The sequence below is a fragment of the Vanessa tameamea genome, chromosome 15 (genome assembly GCF_037043105.1).
Source record: "Vanessa tameamea isolate UH-Manoa-2023 chromosome 15, ilVanTame1 primary haplotype, whole genome shotgun sequence".
Taxonomy (NCBI): Eukaryota; Metazoa; Arthropoda; class Insecta; order Lepidoptera; family Nymphalidae; genus Vanessa; species Vanessa tameamea.
Window position 1 is genome coordinate 7737334 of NC_087323.1, and position 18036 is coordinate 7755369.

General features: G+C 29.4%; 4 protein-coding genes across 5 annotated transcripts; 1 reads left to right on the plus strand and 3 right to left on the minus strand.

Annotated features, from left to right (window-relative positions):
- Positions 1-128: 128 nt before the first annotated feature.
- On the minus strand, positions 129-7336 carry LOC113399181 (YLP motif-containing protein 1-like). Of its 2 annotated transcripts, XM_026638261.2 has the most exons (9): positions 6978-7336; positions 5231-6815; positions 2933-3715; positions 2697-2845; positions 2406-2594; positions 2095-2316; positions 1777-1831; positions 1516-1625; positions 129-1042 (listed from the first exon to the last, which is right to left on the minus strand). In XM_026638261.2, the coding sequence occupies exons 1-9, from the start codon at positions 7152-7154 to the stop codon at positions 884-886; spliced, it is 3429 nt and encodes a 1142-aa protein (XP_026494046.2). In that variant the 5' UTR covers positions 7155-7336; the 3' UTR covers positions 129-883. The 2 variants fall into 2 exon arrangements, with proteins under 2 accessions (XP_026494046.2, XP_026494047.2); XM_026638262.2 differs by lacking the exon at positions 1777-1831.
- Positions 7337-10047: 2711 nt separating this feature from the next.
- Positions 10048-13261, plus strand: LOC113399055 (uncharacterized). The gene has a single exon (XM_026638076.2). It carries the CDS (start codon positions 10325-10327, stop codon positions 11861-11863), a length of 1539 nt encoding a protein of 512 aa, XP_026493861.1. The 5' UTR covers positions 10048-10324; the 3' UTR covers positions 11864-13261.
- A 678-nt stretch (positions 13262-13939) lies between these two features.
- On the minus strand, positions 13940-16038 carry LOC113399056 (ribokinase). The gene is made up of 6 exons (XM_026638077.2): positions 15795-16038; positions 15400-15532; positions 14681-14965; positions 14476-14597; positions 14228-14378; positions 13940-14163 (listed from the first exon to the last, which is right to left on the minus strand). Exons 1-6 carry the CDS (start codon positions 15857-15859, stop codon positions 13975-13977), a joined length of 945 nt encoding a protein of 314 aa, XP_026493862.2. The 5' UTR covers positions 15860-16038; the 3' UTR covers positions 13940-13974.
- Positions 16039-17070: 1032 nt separating this feature from the next.
- LOC113399116 (large ribosomal subunit protein bL17m) lies at positions 17071-17911 on the minus strand. The gene is made up of 2 exons (XM_026638154.2): positions 17634-17911; positions 17071-17565 (listed from the first exon to the last, which is right to left on the minus strand). Exons 1-2 carry the CDS (start codon positions 17829-17831, stop codon positions 17161-17163), a joined length of 603 nt encoding a protein of 200 aa, XP_026493939.1. The 5' UTR covers positions 17832-17911; the 3' UTR covers positions 17071-17160.
- Between the last annotated feature and the right edge of the window lie 125 nt (positions 17912-18036).

Sequence of the window (18036 nt, forward strand, 5' to 3'; positions counted from 1 at the left end):
ACTAAAAATATGAGTATCTAGTGTTGAAATAAAAATAATAGAAAATCTATTCTTCCTACTATAGAAGTTAAGTTTAAGGCTGACAGCAATGTAAGATAACGGGGGAAAGAGTTCAATAACATTTAAGATTGTAATTTGTAATATATTTTAATACCTGGATAAAATGAAAAAAACATCAACTATAATTGTTTTAACTCAAAATATTCCAGTATGTTTACAAAGGATACATTGTAGCACTACAATACTTTATCGTTTCAAACATCCATTACTTAATTTCTGAAGTTATAAATATAAGCCTTATGTGAATTCAAGTCTGAAAAGTCGAGAACCTCATAAACACACTTCCTTCAAGTCAATTGCTCAAACTCAATTTTTATAAATAATAGACAGGAGCTACCTATTTTGTAATAAATATTCGAATTGTTTTGCAATATTTTAGCGACTGTTCGTCGAATCCCCATTACCTTCAATTATTACGACCTGGCGTTTATTGAAATTGGTGCCAAGAAAGTAAAATTTACCATATTAAAATATTATACTATTAATGTTGTTTGGTAAAACGTTTATGCCCTCGTCTCATTTCGACTTAACATTAACACCGTTTAAACTTAATAAGTATTCAATGCAAAAGGCATTTACTTAAACCACCTTGTAATTATACATTTAAATCTGGAAGTCAATTAAATCTCATATTTTTATGCTAGGATAGTCTTATTTTACTTATACAAAACTATCCGAGGAATTGAGAAACAGAAGATATTTAATTCTGCCATGCTTTTCCCAAATTAACTGCTATTTTTGAGATAATATTACGTCCAGAATTATTTATCCATCTGTAAAAGCTTTCGTACGTAACACGAGCACTTATTGAAAACCCTCCTTTCTAATATCGTTTAACTCGTTCTATATATTTTGTCTGAGTGAGCGCACTGGAACCCATGGTCGGGTCCGTCATTCGATTCCAGTCGGTCTGCCCTACTACAAATCCGATGGCTCGCATCTTCTCTTGCTGCCTTCTCTCTTCTATGTCAGCCCACCGTACCTGTTTTAATTACAACATGATGAAACCCCACTATAAACGTTATACCAAACTTACCGTCAGAGAACAAATAATTGAAAAACCTTATCTTTTATGGATGAAACCGAAAACAATGTGATATTTTTTTACGAGAATGTAGAGATTTCGATTTTTTTTTTACTTAGATTTCTTTTTTACTAAGATTTTTTTTTTACTCACAAACGAATAATATAATACTGTTTGTGAAAAGCGTATTTAAACGATATTTTAGCCATCCTGCGACTAACAATATAACAAATATTGTTATAAAAGTAATTTGGCGTATAGCAAATCGTGCAAGCCCACTAAATATTTCGCAACCGAAATACACCACATTTCCAAAGGGAAAATGGCTGTTTTATTTCGAAAAAATAAATTGACCGCGTAACGGTTTACATTAAATATCCGAAGCGAATTTTAACAGTGTACATTGTTTTGAAAAAGTAGTGTATACTTACAGTTTTTTTTCCAGGTTTAGCTGTATTAGGTGTCCATTCGTCTAGCTGTAGGTAGTCTTCCATTGAGAGCTGGGAAGATCGAAGCGGCTTGCTGGTGCCGTCGAGGCGAGCTGGAACAACATATTTATTTTATCAATACAAAATAATATTGTTTCCACTGGGTCCGACAATTTGAGACAATAACTAAATTGATAAGCTAAACTAAAGGATAAGACCATACGATATAAAAATGAAAATAGGCTAATATAACCCATAACCTACCTAGTTGCGCGGCGTCGTCCACTTTCTCCCACTTCGAAGTAAAGCTACTTTCGACCTGTGACGGACAGCACTTATGTCTTTAGTTACAAAGCTGAAATAAAAGTCATTAACCCTATCCTGACTAAATAAAATAATCGGGAAAACGATAAGTAGAGGATAATTGAAACAATTAGATACATAAACATTATCAAAACGATTCTGTACATGTCCTTTGAACATGAATGTTGTTATATCATGTTTGAAACAATATATGTTATCGAAATGTGTGTAGGTCCGCTGGACGTGAAGGAAGGCTGCACCTCATTAGCGGAATCTCACCTCAGTGTCGTGTGCGTCTTCCATGGTAACGTCGTCTGCGTCTTCCATTTGCACATCGGTTATGGAAGCGCTCTGGAGCAAAGTGGTCGCATCTAAATGTATGTGATGCGCAGGAGTTGGGAAGAACTTAGCAACGATCGATTCGATATCCTCGAGAGACCTGCCATGAATGTTCCGTTTGAAGCAAGTTTGCGAGTCAATATCCATTGTACAAATGTAAACCTGAAAACATAAAAGTAAATAGCATGTAATATTATCTACCTCATAAACACCATATATAAATCTAATATGTTAAACTACAAATACTGTACCTGGAAACCATTTTGCCGTGAAAAATTCCATATATCGGCATAGCTCTTTAATTGTTCATTTACAGAGTCATATATTAAAAATGTAAAGTATCCATCTGTTAAACTCCTCTTGAAAGCTCTTTTCAATGAGTTCAGATAAACTTCTTCAGATTTTTGATCATACTCATATTTTAATGATGGTTTTTTCACCTTATCGAAAATAATAATATATATATTAGTATTTAGTAGCATACATGTGGGTTTTCTAATTCTTACCGAACTAGATGAAATACAATTATTTCAATAACTTACAATTTTTCCAGTGGTTGGATCTTTTTCTTCTATTTCACCTTCCTGCATGAAATAGTCATCTATTGACATGATTCTAACTGTGCCTCCATGTTCTGCTTCTTTGTCTCTTATAAGTTTCGCTAAATACGATTTTCCACTACCAGGTGGACCTAAATTTAATTGATTTTATTAGAAAATTTTAAATTACATAGATATGTACCATACCATTCTGGATATTTATTAACACATTTTCTTACCTCTAAGTATAATAACTATCTTCTCTGGTCTCATGTCACGACCAGGTGGTTCTAATATGTCATCAATCATTACTATGTGCTGTGGTTTACCAGACTGGGTAGCTGTAGTCGTTTCTTTCAATTCTCTAAGTTTTTTTGATCCAGAACTATCAATTGAATCCTTACTATGTTCTCTTTTTCGGCTGTCCCTTTCCCGACTTCGGCTACGATTTCGAGAGTCGTCTTTTCTTAAATCCCTGTATCTACCAGAATCTCTTTCTCTGCCTGTATCCCTATCTCGCCCAAGATCTCTTTCTTTACCTATATTCCTATCTCTTTCTCTGTCTCGACCAAGATCTCTTTCTCTACCTAAATCTCTTTCCCTTCCGAAATCTCTATCTCTTCCGAAATCTCTATCTCTTCCATAATCTCTTTCCCTGCCAGGATCTCTTGAACGATCATATTCTGGTACTCTGTCTCTCCGTTCATAGTCTTCACGTAAAAAGCGATCGCGATCACGATCATCACGTCTACGTTCTTCATAAGGATTATCCGACCTTCTGTTGAAGATATCATGATCATCTCTGATTGGTAGTTTAGATCGATTCCTTTGGTCATCCCTAAGAGGTCTTCTATCATTATGTTTTAGAGAATTATTCCAATCGTCATTAATATCTGGCCTGCGGGGTTTTCTTGAAAATAAATCATCAATTTCTTTTTCAAAATCTTTTTTACTGCTACTTTCACCATCTTTTGATTTGTGATTATAATCAAACATATGGACGGGTTCAATAAATCCTCGAGCTGAAAAGATAAAAATCATATATTAATAAAAAGTAAACATTTCGTTTTTAGGTTTTGTCTACCCTATCTAGGAGCAGTCCCTCTCTGGGAGCATTCGACTACAGTGTAACAATCTAACACTGAATTATGAGCATAACATAACAGTACTGCCTCACTAATTGATGAAAATATCTACAAATTGTAACATTACAAGTTCACACTGTTATACTCAGTTTTTCTCATTCATACAAAAGTAATACTTGAATCTAAACTGTTAATTACACAGGCGAATGCCCCTGCTGAGGAAACTCCATAATGACAGTAACTATTTGCCTACTTTACAAAATGAAGCTTTAATGTGCATATGAAAGCTGATATTTATGTTTGTTAAATACAAAGAAAATACAAGATTAACAGTCTATATATAAAGCAAGTTCAGTGAAAAATATCCTAAACTACATAACACTTAATTATGACAAATGATTAGTCTAATTATGGTTTTAAATGATAATAAAATGTATAAAAATAAATGCAGGTACATATATTTATATTTGCTGCAAGAAAATTTCTTTATTATCAAAGATACTTATTTGAATTTAAAAAGTCAAAATTCATTTAATATATGGGGAACACCAAATACCTAAAATGGTATGGTAATTTCAAAGTCAATTGCAACCAAATGCAAATGTTAGTTCTCTCTGATGAACCCAACAAACATTTTATCATAATATATTGTTCTATAATAGTTATTACTTTTGATATAATAATTTTATTGATGATTCATTTTATCAATATATATATTACACTAGACTGAATTATTAAGTATGAGGCTTTTGTGATACTACTATATTTTACTTCATATGTACACCAGAATTTATAATTTACAATCAACAAAATTGAATTTTATGTAATGTTAGATATTTTATTTCAATCCCTTTTTACTATGTACTTTTGCCACAAATAAGCTTTATCATAAAACTTCTATCATTTTATTGTTATTGTTATAAATCAACTTATTCATATCTTTAAATTGAAGAAGATTAAATTGAAGAAGAAACAAATTGTACAACACTTTTATTCAATGTTGAGCCTTTAAAAATAGTGACTTGTGTGATAAATACCCTATTAGGCATTAAAAGTAAAAAATATATTTCCTAGGTATTTGTACAATATTATTACCAATCGATTAAATCAATTTTATATTGACAGATATGATCAGTGGTAGCAAATTTGTATTATATATGTACTAAATAGTTTTGAATTTTTTTATAATTTCCAATAAAGGAAGCATAAAATTTATTATATATTTAGATAATATTATTTTGATTTTCTTTATTAATATAAAGTTATAAATAGGATGAATAAACACACACAACTTGCTAGTTTGATTTGAAAGTATAAGCAAAGGATCGAAATTTAAATTTATAGCTTTGGTGAGTTTAAATTCTAATATTTAAATGAAAAATCCTATAAGGATATCGTATTTAATAGATTTTAAATGCAATCTTAGCAATCAGTATCATTATTTTTAATTACCTTTCAATCTTAGACATTTGTGCTCATAGTCAACTATGATAGATGGAGTAAACAGTGGTTCATCTATCCATTTTGGTTTTGCTGGTTGTACCAAAGGTTTATTAATGTTTTCATGTATATCCCTTCTTTCAAATCCATCATGAGAATAATCATTTGAATTTTGCTGAGATGGCAAATTAGGCAACAATGGTCTAGGTGGAGCTATATTAGATATTAATGGTGGCGGAACACTCCTTGGGATATCCATATTTTTATTGTGCCCGTCATAATATTGTTCTTTTGGTGTATCATTCTGCCTATAATCTTCTCTAGCATAATTTTCCTCAAATCTCTGATATGGAGGTTCAGAATAATTAGAATTGGCTTGTTCTGGTTTATTTGAATAGGTATTAAGGTTATGTTGTTTATATGGCATATCTTGCCTAGGACCATAATCATTATGGTAGTTGCTGTTATGACTCTGACTGTAGTGACTCTTCTCATCTTGTCTATAATGTCCAGGTGCATTTTGTGTGACATTACTGTTTCCAGAACTTATTTGGTTTGTTACCATAGACAGGATATTCATAATTTTCTCATCTCCAAGAATGTTATTAATACCTTTTGAAATTGTTGAATAATCAGGCTGTCTATGATTTTGCTTTTGCTGCATATGTTTATTTTCAGAATTTTCTTCTGTTATATCAATTACATCTTGTTTACTTGAAGATCTATCAAATTCTGGTACTAAGTCTAGTCCTGGTATTCCCTTGGATTGATTAGTTGGTAAAAAGTTTTGACTTCCAGATTGAGAAGATTTATAATCTTCATTCATAGTTTGATAAGATTCATACCTATCTTGTGGATCTACATTTTTGTTATTATTCCTATTGTAACCTTGTTGATTATTATTATTAAGCTGCTGGAATTGGGGTATATTCTGAATTGTGTGACTATGTGCAGGAATATTATTTTGATTTTGTTTATTTGGGTGCACATTTTGGGGATAATTTGTTATATTCGTATTCTGCAATGGAGGAGGAATAGCAGTTGATATATTACCTGTACTTGTAGTCTTTGTCACTTGAGATGTACCACCCATAAGGCGAGCCCTTTTTAACTTCATTTGTTGGCGGCGCTCTAACAGTTGCACACGGCAAGCTTCAAACTTTTGTTCATATTCTTTATATGCTTGTTTGTCAGGGTGATTAACATTCTCTTTTCGCCATTTTTCAATTTCCTCTTCCCATTTCTTAAATTGAATATCGAATAATTTCTCCTCCTCTGCAAGCTTTTTGAGAGCTTCTGTGTTGACTGACTGAGATTGTAGTATATCAGATTTGACATTTGCTGCATAGGACCAATTTAGATTGTTACCTGTTGTGGTGATAGTATTGTTGTAGCCAGCTTGCGCACTGATGTGATATTGTACTGGAGGTGGAACAGTAGTATCCTGTTTCTGAGTGTTTCCATATAATGGTTGATCATTCTCATGTGGCGGTGGAGGTGGCTTGTCCGGCGGAGGCGGCGCAGGTGGAGGTGCAGAAGGTGGGGGAACGGGTGGAGCGCCAGCCATAGCTTGAAATGCTTGCATTTGCTGGGCATACTGTAATAATAATACTCATGTTGAAATATTTTAATTCTCATATTACCAATAACTTGCAAACTTATTCATTTAAATACGTCATAATTTTGTAATTTTAATGATTGGATCCTAATATTTGTGATTTAAATGAATTTAAATAATTTCATATAAATAGCTATCTACCTTATCTCCATACTGACTTTGCCATTGAGCATACTGTTGTTGCCATTGTGCCCACTGATGCCAATTTTGTTGTTGCATTAGAGCCCATTGTTCAGCCGTATATGTTCCCATATTCATATCTGGCGTCATACCAATGTTAGGACTCCATTGACCTGTAGTCGGCATTGACCACGCCATAATTTAAATCAATACTATATACGTGATTATATCTAATCATAAAATAAATCTATAAATTCAATCATTCGGAAGTTTTATTAAAACTATTAATGAGCAGTTGTCAATAATGTACAAATATAGATTTTTTAACAACACTCGGCGGCCATTTTGATAAACGTGAACGCTGCGCATAGATTAACGATTATCGACAATGCAGCTTGTGACATAGTGATGTACAAAAATAAAAGATATCGATAATAGCAGATGATTAACTTTGCAAATTAATAAATTTGAATCATATGGTAAAAATGTCATTATTAAAAAAGGGATATTGCACAAATAAAATACTAATAGATATATAACTAGTTAGCATTTCTAGACAAAAAAAAAGAAAAAGACTATAAAGCCGATTATATCAACTGAATTTTATTTCATTAATATAGTCTCGTAAAATATGATTAAAAAGTACTCGGAAGAAAATTTCGGACAAGGTTTTGGCGTATCATATTATTATATAAAAGCTACGCATCGCAGTTCGATCCACCATACATTTAGGTTATTGACATGAAAAGTGGTCATTTCATATTCTTATAAAGTATACTTCGATTTCATGACAGCAGTAAGTAGTGATACTTTCCAAATATAGTACAGTCAAATTTATTAAAGAATTTCATATGCATCATGAAACTTTATTTTCTTTTCTATCTTGTCTTTGTTTAATAATAAGAGGACTATTATATATATTGAGAATGAAATCTTTATTTTACTGTTTATACAAGGCTAACAAAACTATATAAAGTATTTGTTTGGTTTATTAAGTATTATATACTATGTTGTTTCAATTACAATACTTGGCAAAACAAAGAATGATTATTTATTCCTCACATTTATTCTACAGAATAGATATGCAATATTTAGTATTGTTTTAGTTTTTTTGAACAAGAACGATTAAAGCTTCAGTAAGTCAAAGTTTAATGTCTCAAATATTTATATAATTCTCATATACCTCCTACCCACCTATCTACTTATACGAAAGTTATATAATATACATTTAAGTAATACAAAATTATTTTTATTAATTCTAGCTTATCCTTCCAGAAAAATATTTTATCACAATCATTTTCTGTTTTCCGACACATAAACATTCATTGTTTTTAAAAGTTTAAATTTGTTATATAAATGTTTAAAGTGCATTTTAAAAATGTATCTTGTTTATTGAAAAGATCTTTAATAATAGTTAAAACAAAATATTTTGTAATTCAATCATGCATTCTCAGTAAATGCTCAAAACAGTTGTACGGTAGTGATGTATGAAAATAAGAATTTTTTTTTTTTAAATAAACATTTTCTGTAGTTTATCGTTTTTTAAAATCAACTAATTCGATTCAGGGCTACAAAAATTTTCCTCTAAATCATACTTAAGTCAGTTTTCCTTCAAAACACAAAAAAATAAACATTTTTATGAGATCTAAACACATTAAATAATACATACGATTATGAAATCAAATGACGAAATATATTTATATCTATTTCAATTTATTACTTATATCTATAATAAAATGGAAGTGTCTGTTTGTAATATTAAAATAACCGCTTTTTACTAAATGCATGTATATGAATACACGGTACATATACCAAAATAACATTTTTTACAATTTTTGTCTGTCTGTTTGTTCCGGCTAATCTCTGGAGCGGCTGGACCGATTTCGACGGGACTTTCACGAAGTCACGGGCACAGCTAGTTGTATATAACATTATGACTTACCTATTTTCTAATTATTTTGACAGTAATTGTGTTATTTAATTATTTTTTTTTTATGAAATCACGAACAAGAGCATGTATTAGGATGGAGCTTAAAAGTAAATTTATTTTGTTAATTAGTTAACGGTAAAACTATATCTTTAAAATAAAGCCTAGCCGTGGGATGCCAAAAGTTTCTTTTGAGAAATGGATAAGTATATGCACTCAAAAAAACCATTATCCCTTTTTCATTCCGTTATCCGCCATTGGGAGTAGATATACTAATGTTCATTTTTTACCTATAAAATTGGAATTACGATTCTACGTAAAATGCTATTAACATTTATGCCACTTGCATTCATTAAATTCTCACCATAATAAAAGCTTGTATAAAAACAATGTATTTAAGTATACATACTCTTACTTTTTCAGTTAAATTCTAGCGAAACCCTTATTAAAACTTATATATATTGGTAACTGGGTAGCAACATTTAAATAACATTTATAATAATAATAATCAAGGAGTAGATTTCTGATTGAGTTAATTTTTTTCGATCATTCAATCCACAAGCACCGAACTTTGATTAAAACTGAAGAATTAAAACATTAGATATACATATATTTAGTGCTTTTACTAATTTAACAATTATACAAAACTATTTGCCATTTGGATGTAATTCAGTAATTAAAATAAACATAACATAATGATACAATTTGCATTTTACAGGTAATAGTAGTAATTTTTACTTTATTATTATTTCAATAACCCTCGAAAAAAAATTTATTCAGGACGTGCCTACAAATATATTTTAAAAGTATATATTTTTTAAACATATCTTTAATTTATTATATAATATATAAATTTAACTTAAAGAGTGTTTTTTTGTTTTGTTTTTGTATTTATTTTCATGTTAATGACTAAACATGAAAATTATAATATGCTAAAATTATTGTTTTGAAAAATCGACAATATTGATAAATATTTATTAATATGATAATTATACAGTATAAATAAAAGTCATGTTAAATATAAAAAATAAATATATCAAATTCGTAGAAATTTGACATTGTTTATAAAGTTTATTATATTATTTTGTGTGTGAATCTATAGTTACGACACAACATTGTGTTGAAATGTTATCGATAATATCCAACTTTATCACGACAATACAACACTATTAAGACGCCATTTTTGCGTGATATGGAAGTGACTGTTGTGTGACGATTTGTCTATTTACGTTAATTTTAATATTAAAAGACATATTCAATTATACATTTAATTCTTTTTTTAAATGTGTAATGTTCTTACTTTATTAGTAAGATTATCAGAAAAAAGAATTACCGTATACTATAGGTGATATCATCTGCGCGGGAAATGTGGATAGCTACGTTTTGTATTCCCGCAAATTAAAACTCATTTTATTCTTAAATATTGTGTTAAAATATCAACATGATTGCATACAAGGGCCGAGAAAATAAGAGAGGTAAGGCCATAAAAATGCCTAGGAATATAGAACGCTTATATAAAGAAGGGAAATGCCGTGACTGTTCAGTGGTGGTGACGCGAATGGATTTTGCTAAAATATTGGGAAAGTTTACTAAAGTTAAAATACAATATGAAAGCAGTTCTTCACCAAAAACACAGAAGGCGACAGAAACAGCTGTACCAAATTCAAATGCAAGGTTAAAAAACAACGAAAATGGCATGGTACTCCTGCGAAGAACGGCTTACAATCAACATCCCGTAAAAGATTTAGTTAACTCTAATTCTAAGAAACAGAAAACTAATGAAATGTCAACGATTACACCTCGGCAAGTAAATAATGTACTCAAAGAAAATAATGGCTCCAATAAAACAGATATTGTAAGGGAGAAAATCTTAACCCAAAAACAAACAAATAATAATTGTAATAAACAATATGCTATCATATTTAATGATCCATCATGCAATAATAATTATGATGTTAAATGTGATTTTTCCTTAATGGAACTATTACCCAAAGTAGACAAAAGTATATTTCCTTCAAAGGAATGGTGTATAGATTATTTTCCTAAAAATGAAGAGCCAACTGATGATAAAGTATATGACCGTATAGCGGCTGAACTTGAAGATCTAATGTATAGTGAGAAACCAGATGATAAATTTAGTAAATCAGAATCTGCAGAAAATAAAGTGGATGATTTTCCATCCATAATGGACATACTTAATGATAACAATACCCCTGTAAATAGTACAGAAACAAAAGACCAAAGTAGTAATATAGAATTTAAAGATAACTTGGAATCAAGTGATGTTGAAGCTATGCTTCTCGGTAGCCAGCCAGCCCTTGATAACAAGGAAACGGAAGAAAACAAAGCATTAGAAGAACCGTTACCTATGGAAGTTGATACTACTGATGTTAATAAATTAATAGAAGATGTTGCACAATTTAGCACTAGCACTGAAAGTGAGAAGGCTGAAGTTACTCCAATAAATGAAATTGAAAATCCTCATAGCCCATCAATATTAGATGAAGCATTACAAAAAGGAATAGAGGAACACTTACCATGTGACACATCTCAAAAAAGTGAACCAGATGTTGAACCTGAACCTGAAGCAGAAGCATTACCAGAAGAAAGTAGTAATATCGCTGACGAAAATAAAACGACAATCGATGAAAGCCAAACCAACACTGATATTGAACAAGCTATAATTAATGACCAAAGCACTAATGATAGTCCATTGAAAGAAAGCTCGGAAAATGATTTAAATATATTACCAACATCTAAGTTAGAAGATATTACACATGTTGTATTTAAAAAAGTAGTTGATGGTATATGTCAAAAATCTGTGACATGTCCTAAGAATTTAAAATATAGCATAGAATTAGAAGAGAAATCTGTGGAGTTTTTAGGTGCTCCTAAATATATATCAAGCTTAGAAGACTTACAGGTATTATTACAAATTGTAAATGAGACAGACTTAAGAAGTTTATATGTACTTTATTGAAGTTTTTGTTTTGCTTAAATAAACCTGGACAAAACCTATGACAACTATTTAAAAAAATGACCTAATGTAATTTTGTCATAACAAAATATAATAGTTGACTTGAAAAAACATTAATTATAGAGATAGTATATAATAGGATAACATTTTGTCTTTATGTCAATGGAATATTATCAATATATTTCATCCAAATATTTGTTATAGTTATAACAATACACATTTGTTTAAAAGGTTGATAATTTAAAAAATGTTTTATTATAAGATCCAATAGGTTAAAAGCCAAAATATAATATACTATGAAGAAAACAATTGGTTATGCTTATTATTGCATTTATTAATATACATTGATAATATTTATAAAATTAGTAAAAATTAGCATTTTTTTTTCTTGTATTTTCTTAACCTTCCATTAGATTTTTTTATAAATATAACATTGTCTAGGAATGTATCAAAGGAAGGGAAATCAAATTTATGCCTTAAATACATAAAAAGCATTATTCTAATGATTCTATTATATGTGAAATTATAGTACCTCAGTTGCCCTGGCAGAGCAACCAGCAGTTCAAATAATTTGACACAATCTCATCTCAAAAAAACCTTATACAATTTCAGTTTTTTTTCTTTTCTGGCAGGAATATCTGATGATAACATAATTTATTAACATAAAATCGATTTAGATTTTATATACATTAAAATAAGAGTAGATATTTTAAAAAGTGCGTTTTATTTTTATTGCCATACGAAAGTAAAAAATGACTAAGTTTAATTAAAGATATTACTGATAATAAAATATTAATTTCCATTTGCCAATAAAATTAGAGATCAAAGCCAATGATTTTATGTAAGCTATGTTTCGTCAAAATACATTTAAAATGGAAAAAAAAAATTGATCTCCTTAGAACTAGACAATTCTTGCCTCAAAAATTAAAATTACCTATAATATCGTTCATTATGTCCACACTGAAAACTGCTGAACTTCTGAAAATTATTAAAAAGAAGTACTAAACATTTTGATTATTAAAATTGACATATAAGTATTATTTGATACAGTTGACAAAATTAAAATATTTTTACGAAAATTTTATTAAGTTTTCAAAGTTGAAATTCAAAATGCTTCATATATAACATTTAATAGAAATTAATTCATGGCTTTGTATAAATATGAATTATGTTTTATGGCAACATTGAAAATTTTTAAGTAATTAGTTTTTAGTTGGTGTAGTTCTCTATTTTATTTGAGTCTTTTTGTAAAAAATATATCCTACAATTTAGACTCCATACAGTTTATTCATTAGATACCTAGTTTATACTTTAGTTGATTTCTTTGTTCCGTGTATTCTTGGTTGCACCAGTCGAGTGATCGACATCACGATGTCTATGATAAATACTTAACTCTAAAAATGTCTTTCATTTATTTAAAATAAAAGTATCAATTTTTTTTTTAAATACAACCAACGGGCCTTTTGTTATTTCTAGTTTTTTATATAAAATAATTTCAGTAATTTTGTGGAACACATATGAATAAAAGTCAGAAAATAATATATATAACCAAAAAGAAAATATAGGTATATACTTTGCTATCTAATAATACAAGTTAACTTCTTACCACGTAACTTTGTTATTATGTGAATTTGGATTCATGTTCCAAACTATTAAATACCAACGTTAATACCTTAAATAACGTAAATACCAGTCATCTAAAATTATATTATGTATAACTTTGTATAATTTTAAATAATCTTATTTAGTATAAAATAAAAATAAGACCTAATTATAATATTGGTATTGGTATATATTATTTTAATTTGCATTCTTGTTTTTATTGAAAAATACCAAAATTTAAATTTTAAGACTAAAATTGATTGAAATGTGGCATTTATGCAATATGAATATAAGTTTGCATTAAATGTCGTAGAATCCAGACGATTTGTTGATCGAAGCGGAATGTTTACCAGACTACTTGTTCACTTCCAGTTCTTTAAAGGTTTTTTATGAATGAGACATTTCGTCTTACTGCTATGTAAAAACATAAAAATCGACGTTTGAAATATAAAATGCTGTATAAATAATTAAACATCCTTTACTTGTACAAATATTTCTATAATTATTTGAGATCAAAGAATTACAAAACTATATTCTTCATCAAAGGAACTATGGTTTTCAGGATAACTTGTTTGGGTTCCTTCCTTCATAACAGATAAAGTAGCTATTTTGCACGCCGCGCCGACTACTTGATGCAAAGGTTTATTTTTATCACGCATAAGAAACGTAGCCAAAGCACCAACAAAGGCGTCACCTGCACCCTACAATTTTTATGTATTAATAATGGTTAACATATAGTTATATCACCCCAAACTTAATACTTACTGTCGTATCCTTAGGTATCACTTTCTCACAAAAAACATGAACACAATCTGGTGAATTTATTGAAGAATAAACAGCTCCTTTGTCACCTAAAGTAATGATGACAGTATCACAACCCTTTTCTAATATTTTTTTGAGTGCAATTTTCACATTACTGCAATAAATCGAATATATGAGTCTAATATATTTTAATATTAAATTTATACTATCAATTAACAACAAATCAGTTACGGCTATGTAATTTTGCTTACGGTATTTCGACGTTAAAACCGACTATTAAAGAAGCTTCAGGTTCATTAACGCACAAAATAGTGCAATAAGGCAATATAGCTTCAATATCAGTTCTAGCAGGAGCTGCATTTAGTAATTTAATCTGTAATATCCAAGATTTAACATTATGTTAATGCTTTCCAAAAATTGCCTATTATTTTTAACCCTTCATTTTCAATAACTTACACCAGTATTTAGTTTAAATGCTTCTAGCGTAGTTTCAAATGGTGTCTCCAGTTGTGCTATGAGTACACCTGCATTTTTTACCAAGTCCTTAGCAAGGTCAACATCAGATTTACTTAAACAGTTATTAGCACCAGCGACGATTACTATTTGGTTTTCACCATTTTCCGCCACTGAAATTTGTGCAATTCCGGTCGTAACGTTTTGAGTTACGTGAGTATGGGATACGTCTACACCTAAAGAACTCAAATGTTCTTTGTACTGCTTACCCCATTGGTCATCACCAACCTAAAACATAATTCAACTCTTTTACTGAAGTCAGTCGATAGCAGAAAATTTTACAATTCAATAGAAAATGTAAAATAATTCTGAAGCATCATTATCAAATTGATGTAAAGAAAAAAAATTGTTTCTTCCATGATTAATTAGGCTTACTGTATATTAAAAAACTTACTTTTATCAATAAATTGATCTATATTATAATATTATCGCTTAACAAAAAGTAATATAACAAGAAAAAAAAAACATATTTTTAAATAAACTTTCTAATGAAATGTTCGCTATAGATCTGCCAAAAGCCAGAAATGAGGTAGGTACTTTTAATTTTTCTAAAAATGAATAAAATATTTACACAAATTAAGTTGTAGTTCAATTGAATCTACACGCTGTAAAGATAATTTATTTATATTATGTTTTGCAAGTGATTAAGGTGGCAAACCTACTCTACTAATCATAACGGTATTTCCGCCTAGTTTAGCTGCAGCCACACATTGATTTGCTCCCTTTCCCCCATAGCTTGTCATAAATTTGGTGCCATGAAGTGTTTCGCCGGGCATAGGGAGCCGTGGACAAAATCTGAAAATAATTCACTAAAACAATGTAACCTTTATAACGATATAGCCTTTAAAACAGACTAAGTCGTAAAATTAAAAGTTAAAGTGATATTAAACATCAATAAAGTTATTCAATAGGTACTTAAATACTGATCTTGGTATTTAGATAAATAAATTAGACTATCAATTACATGTCAATAATTCCAAAGTTTTAGGCAACCTAGCCTATACATAAGTGACAAAAAAAGGAAAAGAATATATAAATTATTTAAGTATTTACATACGTTGTAAAATCAACACTACAGGATCCAAGAACTACAATTTTTTGTTGCTTTAATTCTGGCTGCATTCTGCTTATGAAGAGCAAAAATTAGGTTAGGTAATTCAACTTTAAGATAAGCTTATAATAACAGGCAATAGTCGGGTCGCTTTTCTTTATATCATCTGTTATCAGTATATACAATGGTTATAAACAGTGCGTTGTGTTATCATGACTAATTCTAATATGTTCATGATACTCTGCACCTAGTTGCAAACATAAATAATATGTCGATAATGTCACTATATTTTGTACTTCGTGATTTTTTTTTATTATTGCCAATTAATTAACCCTACCTTGAACTACATACAATTTTACATTACATAAATATATACAAAAATAATATGTTAATCTTCAATATAAGTCTGTATGTGAGCGACAGCCCTAATAGTATGTATTGGTTAACCGATTCATTTTGACCTGCCTATGCCACCTTATTTTATATTGACATGACAGGCGTTTATTTATTAAATGTAAATGTCAGATGACGATTGACATTGGCTTAGTGGTGTTGACATACTCAACCTACTCGGAATTTACTCAATTTTAACCTCAGAGATTGAGGTGACCATCGGTCTGTTGAGATCATAAGAAAATTATCAATCGTTTCATCAGAAAATTAAATAACAAAAATAAAATATACTTACCTGTTTGCAATTTTTATTGTTTCATTCATTATAAAATCCATCCATTTATTTATCTTGTTTCATACATCTATTGTGTGTTTTAGAAAGGAAGCTTAATATATAATAATTAAAAATACTATCATGATATAATTCCTTGTGTTAATTGTTAGAATAATGATTTATTTACTATTTTTAAAGCAAGAAATATTTAGTAAAAATTAAATCTGGCTCTTGTCTTACTACATATCACACAATTAATAATCTCACAAGTGAAACCTTTTATAATTTAAAATGATGTAGGTATATAAGTCATACATTTTTTTATAATTTTTTTGAAAATTCCAAATGTATAATTATGTTAATTTTATCATTTAATTTAATAAAAGCATATGTATGTCTTTAATTGAGATCATATAAAGATTTAGATCAGTTAATATTCAATTTAAATGCATATTTTAATGGAAAATCCAAATTTAAATGAGATTGGTTTACAAAAATAATGACATTTTAATGTAGTTCTAAAACAGGCAACAATAAAATCTTATCTATTTCGGGTTAACTTCTAGCTATGAAAATACTTGTTTAGGTATTTAAATAATAATATAGAGCATACCATATAAATTTAGCTTTAACTTTTTATTCTTATAGTAATTAATTCACTACATACTCTATTACATAATTATCAACAACCTTTATACTGTTGCATTATGAGGATTCAGAAGGTTTACTTTCTGGGTTATTGTCTAATTTTGTCTGTAATTCTTCAGTTTTACTCATTTTGTCTGCCATTTCTGCATATTTTGCTTGCCTGTAGTCATATTTAGCTGCATCTAATAGAACATTTTGTAGTAATAGTCTATTATTTGACTGTTTATTTGTCAATGAGGGGTATGGATTTCCTCTTAATTCTAGAACAGCCTTATCAATATTTCTTCCATAGTAAGTCTGTGGTGCTTTATACATTTTGGTAAAAGCTGTATTATAATTCTCATATCTTGGTACTAAGACCTTAAATAATTTGTGAACTAGTTGCTTTTCAAGTAACCAGTAATCTGCTATTTCCATTGTGGGTTTATGACAATCGCCATGACTGATAGCTTCGGATATTAACTGAAAAATGAAAGAAAAAAAAATGAACTTAGCTTTATAAATTTAAGGTTAATATAAAATTTACTTACCCTCTCAGCATATTGACGCGCTTCGTCACCTCGACGGTAATTTAGTTCAATTCTTTCATATTTAATTAAGCCCGTAACAGTTTTTCGCAATTTATTTAGCCTGCCTTCCGGGCCTTGTGGGCCTCTTAGTCGGCGATGTTCAGGTGGTACTTTTATTCGTAACTTCGAAACTATTTTAGAAATATCAGCTTGATTCATATTTGATTCTTATAGTTATTTTATTTAAACAGAAATGTAATTCAACTGTTCTGAGGTTATATTTTTATCATTACTTAGATGTCAATTTCGCACAGATAATAATATTACAATTACATACACATACATCACGTAGCTAATAGTAATTTAAAAAAATAATGGTGCGTGGTTTATTTTCATGATCGCAAATAATATAATATCTATTATT